At 39.1% G+C, this 9,462-nt stretch overlaps 1 protein-coding gene across 1 annotated transcript; it reads left to right on the top strand.

Annotated features, from left to right (window-relative positions):
- Positions 1-7,171: 7,171 nt before the first annotated feature.
- LOC125314246 (beta-amyrin 28-monooxygenase-like) lies at positions 7,172-9,079 on the top strand. Its single transcript, XM_048276120.1, has 3 exons — positions 7,172-8,220; positions 8,451-8,638; positions 8,745-9,079. Exons 1-3 carry the CDS (start codon positions 7,281-7,283, stop codon positions 9,039-9,041), a joined length of 1,425 nt encoding a protein of 474 aa, XP_048132077.1. The 5' UTR covers positions 7,172-7,280; the 3' UTR covers positions 9,042-9,079.
- The last annotated feature ends 383 nt before the right edge of the window (positions 9,080-9,462 follow it).

Genomic DNA, 9,462 nt, shown 5'->3' with positions numbered 1-9,462 from the left:
AACAAGTCTGTGTGATTAAACTTCAGACCTGCTTTCTAAATAGCACTAACAAGGACATGCAACATGACACGACAGGCCATATCATTTCTCAAAAAATAAAGAATTTCTACATGTTGGGACACGTTATATACTAAATATATATAATTTACCTATAAAAATATCAGCAGTGAGTTTTTTCTTCTTTTATTAGGGATTCATGATTAGATTTTTTTATTTTGACTGAGTATATTAATTTTGGGATAGCTGGGTATATGACTTAAGTAATATTTATGATAAATTTATATTTTGACCCCTAATTTATTGAAAATGATTAAAATTGACTCCGTACGTGTCGAAATGGCGAGATCATAATACGAACTTATCTGCTCCATTTATCTGTCTGTATTACTTACCGGCTTTGCGGCGTCACCGACATCTCGCTAATAAAGCGTAGGTTGGCCATACCCCTGGCTACCAACATGCACCTCATGTCGGGCCTCTGGTTTGGCGTACTGTTCCCATAGGCTTTTTGGCTATTTGTAGCCCAGGCCCATTTTTTATGTCAATAGGCCGCACTCCTTCAGATGTTAAATCCAATCCTCAAAGTTGCTTTCGTGATTGTCTTGTTCAGGTTCAATCGTTGACTGCTTAAGGTAATCCTTCTACACTCTATCAACCGCGCTAGGCTTCATCGAGTCTTGTGTGAAATTGGGTTTGAAAAATTTGGGGAGATGGCTTGAGCTGTGCATATTAGGGTTTACATTTGAGGCAAACATGTAAACGACGTTATTTGAGACTATTACATTTGCTGTCTCCAAGATATAGCGGTTTTTCTGTTCAGTAACATCGTTTTGCTAGGGTGTCTGAGTGCAAGAGGTCTCGCGAATTAACCCATGGTTTTGAAAATAACTTGTGAGGTGTTGGTTAATATATTTGCCGCCGTTGTCGCTATAGAGGACACGGATTTGAGCTCCAAATTGGATCTTGACCATGCAGTGAAATACACGAAAGATTGTCCCTACTTCATATTTATGTTTCATTAAATATAACTAGGTCATCCTGGTACAGTAATCCACAAAAGTTACAAGGCTATAAGCGCACTTATATATAGAGAAGAGAACCAACCCTAATTGACCTACAAATCAGATGATATAAATAGAAACATGGGATATACATAGAAAGAGTATAAAACAAGAAAAGTTCTTCCTATTTGGAATCTAATAGACAGCTCATGCCAACATAGTGATGACACATAAATTTTGACTATCATTTTCTAGTCATTTATATTGCAAAAATTAGGGACTAACTTAGTCCCTTTCCAAAAAAAAAAAATGTTCAAATCATTTTCATATAGTTTTCATTTAAGTTTTATCATCCATCGCATTGCATATTGCATTCCAATTTGGACCGGCGGGTGGGCTTAAATGAATGATTCAAAACTTGACAAAACTAATCAGATTAGGCCCATGATATTTAATTGTCAGTCAAGGTTGTGGGGCTGGAATTAACATTCTTTAACTGCCAATGTCGAATATTGATTTATCTTGAAACTTGGTGAGTAATTAAGCTAGAAATTGTTGCAGATTATAAAAGATAATAAAAATCTTGATATTTGCAATGAAAAAGGTATCTCATAGGAAGAAGGAAACCCTAGCTTTGCTCTATAAAAAGGCTCAGAGCTATTCATTCACGTGGGGACGAATATAGAGAGACAAAAAAAAGGCATGGCCATCAAAGAGAGAACTTCTTCTCCCTCAAGGCGGCTTCGCTCGCAATTCACAAGAAGCAGCCAAGGAACAAAAAAGGGGAAATCGTAAGTTGGAGGGAGACGAAGGTCTGAGACAAGAATTGAGAGGTGCACAGAGAAGTCACACATGGCTTCAATGAGAGATTAACATGTCTTGGCCAAACAAATACCCCGTGCGGAAGAGTACGGTCGTGGTATTCCCGTTCTTAATCCGGCGCACAAGCGTCGTCCTTGGCGTGGTGTCCATCGAGGGCGGTCTCTCAGTCAACCATAACTGAAATAGCCACCAACGTGAACGTCCTCCGAGGAGTCCAGCATACCAGCGTTCCAATTCATCGTCCAGCAAATTGCTCAATCTCCCGTCGAATAACCGTGATCCACAAGCAATTCGGATTCGAATTTGGCAATCAAATCTGCCAAATTAATTAACGATTCTAATATTTAGAATATTCAAAAATTCTGTTATCTATTGATTGGAATTCCAATTATATCTTATCGAAAATGTCGTTGTGAATATCATACCTTTTAAAATGTGATTGCTTGTGGATAGGGCATGATGCCTTTCAAAATTCGGCACACCCCCCAATCTTTTAAGTTAACCGAATTTTGTGGCATAATTTTTATTTTATCTTTTTTAGCTCAAATAATTTAATAATAAATCTTGTGCATAATACATGCTCCCTTACACCTAAAGTCCCGAGGAATATGTAAGCCGAAAGTACGATCTCATCTGCACGTTGAAATTGTCCATCACATCCAATACCCTCTGGATCGGATCGACAATTTCATGAAATTGGATTTCAACCCATAACATTTGGGTACGATTTTGATTCAATACTTCAATTCACCATCCAACCCAATCCCCTGGGTACGACGTGATTATAATTCCCCATCCGACCCGAACCATTGGGTATGAGGCGAGTATGAGGCGAATTAGATAAAAGGTATATTATGCTCAATGTTTATTATTCATTTATTTGACTTAAAATCATGAAAAGAACATTGCATCATGGTCTAGAATGAAATTTTTTCGGAATTGAATGTTGAGATAACCTTTAATATAAAATTAAACTTTGAGCAATCAATTTCTTAACTTATATTAACCGTTATCAATCTTTGTATCAACTTTCATTTTAGTACTTTATTTAATTCAAAAATTCACCAAAAAATACAAACAAAAAAAAAAGGTCGTTCATATGCATATAGAAATCATTCTTGCACGTCATGCTATGTTACATCATATCATATCATGTTTCATGCATCATTATGCTATGTCATTTAAGTTCGTTAAGTCATGTTGTATGTCATCTAAGTTAGAATTCATGTTTTTCTTGCATTAAAATTCAGCTTTTAAAAAAAAAAATGTCATGCATCGTGTCAGCATAATCATTCTTTGCCATTTTACTTGGAATATTTTGTCATGTCAATCATGTAATTAAATTAAATCATCTTGCATGTTAATTGCATTGATAACATGTCATTTTGCATGTTTTAATTGGTTAATGAAATTTTGCATACAGGTTAGTATTTCATGACTTTATATTCTCTTTCTTGCATATTCACGCGTGCGATATAATTATGTCATTTAGAATAATTCGCATTTCATTCGCATTCTAGTTACAATCATATAAGGCATTCATATATATTGCATTCATTAAATCAAGAAAAACCCCCCAAAAAATAATTGCACCTTGAGAACCTTGAGCTGAATCAATTGAATTGCCAATTCAAGTCTTTTCTCATAAAAAATGGTACCGAAAGGGCTTTAATTGAAAAGTTAACGTAATTAAGTCCCCGAATCTAAACTCACTAGTTTGCACAAAATAAAGTATTTTCTCTAGATATTTTATTTGGGTGTCTAATCTACCTACCAAAAAATGATTAGTGACAGCTCCAAAATTTCAATTCTTTTGATATTAATCATATGAACCTAAGCTATGAATTGGTAGGACTTCGGAGGGTCCGAATTAGGTTAGTTGAATAATTAACCTAATAATCTATTAACCCAAAATTTTTAATTTTAGGTCGCGACAATTAGCCAATGAAAAATAATTTCATTATCAATAATAAATTATATCTAAATATTTTCGTAAATGATAAAAATATTATTCGTTCAATCATTTTTGTAAACGACACAAACGATTGTTTGTAAGAAAATATTTTATGAATCATTCATTTTTTCGCAAAACAAATGCACCTTTAGAACTTAGAGTTTGGCGGATGATAGATATTGGTGTTAATTATGCAGTTGGTGTAAGTGTATGTGCGATATCCCAAAGCTTCATACATATTGCAAGCTCCTCATATATTTGCTGAACGAGAAATATTTTGTACACATATTTTAAGGGTTTGGCCCAAAAGAAGTGCGACATAAGGTGCGAGTGATCTAAGATATTTTAAAATCAATTAATTTTAAAGAATCGAGGCCGCATCAAGCACTGATAACAATGCTAACTATAACTATCTTAATCTTTTCTTAGCCACGTGATTTTATTTGTCATTTTTCGGCCATGCACCTATCTAAAAAAAATCATTAGAAAAGTTCATCTAACGTCAAGTCCTGATAGGCGATAGTTGAAAAGCAATTAGGAAGGAAGATCATGTGACTGAGAACTGATAAAGGATTGTAATTCCTTTCTGAGTAGCATAGCCGATTTTGCACTAAGGCATAGTGAAACGGCACACTAATGCCGACACACCATAGTTGAATAGAGTTTTAGAACATACTAATGAATTATATTGGAGAGAGCTCACTATTTAATCTCCAATGCTAGATTGGGAGAAGATTTCTAGGCCAAAGCACTAAATACCACTTATTAGTTAGTGAACAGATCACCATCACCAGCGATTGATGGGAAGACTATTGAGAAAGTGCACTAAAGTCAAGGGCAAGCAAGTGCACATCCCTAGGATTTGCACATGGAACGAAGGGATATGGGGATGCACTAAGGAATATTAACCTGCGTTTATGTTAAGGAGAGGCCTAAAGATGTTTAGAGTGCGTTAAATGTGATCGTGTCTCCAAAATCATTAGATTCCATAGCAGTTGAAAGTTGTTTTTAGGTCACGGTTAATGAAGCTCTGAGGTGATCAACGGAAATGGATGTCATAAAGCGACAATTGTATGGAGACACTGAATTGATCATTTAAATACAGTAGAGTGAAGACTGTTGCAATGTTGCGCGTTACATGAAAGAGTTAAGTCAGGCAAGTACCCCACTTGCTGTGTATCATAATTTGTCCGGACTGCCACTATGCTCTTGGATGGAGGTGGGGCACTTAATCCCATGCTTCACATACTCATATTGTTGGTTGTTTGTCTTATGTCGTGGATAGTACTAGGCTTGATCTTTCACGTGGAGTTGGGAGAATGTATACGGTTAATCCAAATCTAATATTATGATACCATGAATTCGATTCTCCTAGATTTGTTGGGGACAATAGCCATTGGGGTATGTTTGGGAGGATGCAGTTCATGTAGTGTGGCAAAAACTGGTTTTATGAATCAGGATCACTCAGGGAACTTGAAGGATGGTCGGTTCTTTTCAGAAACAATGCCTATGCTTCTATCAGCTTTGTTATGAGTTGGAACGAGTCTTTGAGAGACCCGGTAATTCCATCAATAAATAAAGCTGGAAACATGGTGACAAAGGAGCTGGAGAGGGGTTCGGTGCAATGGGTAGGGGTGTCAAAATCGAACTGGAAAATCGAACCACTTTTCAATTCAATTATTTCGACTTGATTCGATTCGGTTAACCAAATCGCACACAAAATTTTCAAAATTTTTTTTTATTATTTTTTTTCCTTTTACTTTCTATTTTTTTCTTTTCTTTTCTTTTCTTTTTCTTTTTTGTGGCAAAGGGTCGGCGGTGCTTCTGGCCCCTCGAGGGTCGCCGGCCCTCAGCGAGGGCCACTTGGTCGGCCGATCGAACCCAAAAAGAAAAGAAAAAAGGGAAAATATAAATATAAATATAAATCAAAATAAAAATTGAAAACCGAACTAAATTCGATTTTTAATTCAGTTCATATTCAGTTTAGGACGAGATTCGATTCAGTTCAAGCTTGCACCCTAACAATTAAGTTCGGCTCAATTTTTATTCGATTTTTTTGAAAAGTTGAACTGAACTAAATCATTGACACCCTTAGTGATATATTAATGATGTGAACATCAACTCGACACGGTAGGTGGATCCATCAGATCGACTCAGATTGATACAGTTGACAAAACTTTTCTATCAAATGTCGTTCTTGCCCTTTGGACCATGATGCTGGGGATTCATTTATACTAGACAACCACACCATTTGGCTTGAGAGCAAATTTTCTATAATTGCTTGTGGGAGCTCATTAAAATATATGGCCAAAGCACGTGCACAAACAGTTTCAGGAATTTTAATATTTCCACGTGCCCATTTTTTTTATTCAGAAAATTTGCTGTCGAATCAAATGCTACAGCTCTCTAGATTAAAAATACATTTGCATTCTTCTCTCAGAAGGCAAATACTGATAATTTGGGAAAGGAAAATAGATCGGCCGAGGACGAGAATGGAGCTCACTAGAATAAGTTGCCGAAGCGCGTCAATTGTCCTTTGAAAATCCTGATGATTTACCTCTCCATTCTCATCCTCAGCCTAGGGGTATCAAAAAAGCCCGAACCAGACGGATCGGCCCGGTCCGGCCCGAAAATTCACTTAATTTCGGGCCTTATCGGGCCGTGTTTGGTACTCGGGCCAGCCCGTCGCCTAACTTTTTTTAACACCCATATTTTCTTTTTAATTTAATTTATTTTTATTTTTTATTTTTATATTTTTTTCATTTAATGGGCTTGTTAATTGATTTTGATTCCAAAAAAAGAAAAAAAATGAAGAAAAAAAGGGGAATCATGCCAAAATCCCGCCCAACCTAACCTAACCAGGCCCGGGTCGGGCCAGGTCAAGCTCGGATCGTTTCGTTTTCGGGCCGGCTTGAATCCGACCCAACCCGGCCCGTTGACACCTCTACCTTAACCTAACCTTTTTCTTGTCGAATTATCGGTGTTTCCCTTCCAACGATATCTCGTCTATTTCGTTCCATGATCTCTTCCTTAAAAATGACCTCGGCCTTGATGTACAAACATGAACAATCATTTACATACATATAAAACATTTACAAAAAAAATTTTACCTTTACCAAAAATAAAAAATTTACAAATTTTAATTTAATTACTAAGTAAGACATCTCAGCATCTTTGACAACACAGCTCTGACACCCTCTTTGCAAACTTCTAAGCGAGGAAAGGTTTTGGCCCAGAAAACATGTGCGATGATACGTTTCTATGTAAAAGTCGGTCATTTTTCTTGCCAGATTGTCAGCATGTGACTTCTAAGAGAAGAAAAAAAATGGGTTTCTATACTTAAGACTGAACGTGGAAAAAATTTCACAAAAGAAATGCCCCTGAATTAGCTCAAGAGGACAAAAATGGAGGACCTCGCATGACACTGTTTCCCGCATAAATCCTGATGATTCTCCCCTCCCTTCTCATCCTCTCTCTATTTGCCTTCCGAGAGAAGAACAAGAATGGATTTCTATGCCACATGCATCCTCGGCCTCTCGCTTTCTCTTCTCTTCTTCGTGTTTCGGAAGAAGCGCTTCGCTCCTAACCTCCCGCCCGGCAGAAAAGGATGGCCCGTCCTCGGCGAGACCCTTCGATTCATGGCCGCCGGGAAGAGCGGCTGTCCGGAGAACTTCGTGAACGATCGCACCACTAGGCACTCGCCAGATGTCTTCCGGACCAACTTGTATGGGGAGGACATGACCGTGTTCTGCGGTGCCTCCGGCAACAAGTTCCTGTTCTCCGGCGAGGGCAAGTACGTCACCTCCTGGTGGCCCAACTCCATCAAGAAGATCACCCATTTCCCGGAAAACTTGGGGAGGCTCAGTAACACGGATGCCAAGAAGAGGCGCAGCTTCCTGTTGGAGTTCCTGAAGCCCGAAGAGCTCCAACGTTACATACCCGTCATGGACTCCATGACTAGGGACCACTTGGCGACGGATTGGTCTCCAAATAAGGAAGTGCGGGTGTTTCCTCTATCGAAGAGGTATACCTTCGCTCTGGCGTGTCGCTTGTTCATGAACATCAGAGATCCGGAGATCGCGTCGAAGTTCGCCAGCTCGTTTGCTCGAGTCACTCCAGGGCTCATCGCGGTGCCAATCAATATCCCGGGCACGCCATTCAACCGAGCAATGGAAGGAGGAAAAGCTATGAGGCAAGAGCTCTTGAAAATAATCAGGCAAAGGAAGATGGAGATTTCAGAGGGCAAAGACGCGAGTGCGAGGGACCTCTTCACTCGAGCGCTTCTGGAAGGAGATGACGACGGGACCATTTTCTACGAGATGGATGCTTCCAGCAAGATCTTGGGATTGCTCATTGCGAGCCACGAGACCACCAGCACTTCGATCACAGCCATAGTAAACTATTTGGCTCAGTATCCCCACATCTATGACCGGTTTCGTCAAGGTAATACACTTCAAATTTGACTTCGCCGCTTCCGATATGCTTATAAAACGCCAGCCTATCGAGTTAGTCCCGAAAGGATCAAGCATCAATAGAAGAACAGACGAGAACCCTTAATTAAATCCAATAATGTAGGTTAACTAGTTAATCCTCCCGATCTGCCTGTGAAGGCTGAATCTTGAGGCCTGTACATTCATCATTTGCTTAACAATATACTTCTCTTATTTCAATAGAACAAATGGAGATTGCCAAATCTAAGGGTCCAACTGAATTGCTCAATTGGGACGATGTTCAGAAGATGAAGTATTCGTGGAACGTAGCCTGCGAGTCAATGAGATTGTTACCACCTGCACCAGGGGCATATAGAGAGGCAACGAAGGATTTCACTTTCGCTGGTTATACAATTCCAAAGGGATGGAAGGTAATTTTCAAATCTGTGCCGAGTGCTCTCCATCTACTGAGTTGTGTCATGAATGTATAAATAATCAGCCTGTGACAAATGCATTGTGCTTCTAACTCTGTAACAGACATTTTGGACGGTGCACTCCACGCATAAGAACCCCAAGTACTTCCCTGATCCGGAGAAGTTCGATCCCTCAAGATTCGAAGGAAACGGGCCCGCACCTTTCACCTTTGTGCCCTTCGGAGGTGGACCTCGCATGTGCCCCGGAAAAGAGTATGCGAGGCTCGAAATCCTCGTTTTCATGCACAATCTGGTGACCAAGTTCAAGCTCGAGAAGGCCATACCGGACGAGAAATTTATCTATAATCCATCACCGGTTCCCGTCGAAGGTCTTCGGCTTCGCCTCCAACCCCATAACTAGATAGCTTCAAGCTATTTATACAATTTACAAGGCTTATCGAAACTCCACCGCAAGTACTTAGATCATAATGAGTATGATTTCAAGGCTGAACTTCGACAACTGCCGCACAAAATAACATGTGGGGCGTCCAACGATCGCCATTACTCTCTGTGTTTGTTTGCCCTCCATCTTCAAAATGGATGTCATCTTATCATCATTTCTATATTTTTGTGTTCTTCTTGTTCTTTTCAGCTCATAATAATCCTTACGCACTTGACCATTTATTGCTCGCCTGTGAAGTCTGGACGTCACGACATATGAAAAGATTTCAATATCACAAAAGTCTGATTTTTTTTTTTTTCTAATTCTATCCTATCATAATCTATACTGTGTTTGCGAAACCCTACTCTCTCTTCACGAGTCTCCACCTCACTCTTTCCGA

Source organism: Rhodamnia argentea, chromosome 3, assembly GCF_020921035.1.
Source record: "Rhodamnia argentea isolate NSW1041297 chromosome 3, ASM2092103v1, whole genome shotgun sequence".
In the NCBI taxonomy this organism is placed as follows: Eukaryota; Viridiplantae; Streptophyta; class Magnoliopsida; order Myrtales; family Myrtaceae; genus Rhodamnia; species Rhodamnia argentea.
The sequence above is the reverse complement of the archived record's forward strand: the minus strand, read 5'-3'. Positions and strand labels throughout refer to the sequence as shown.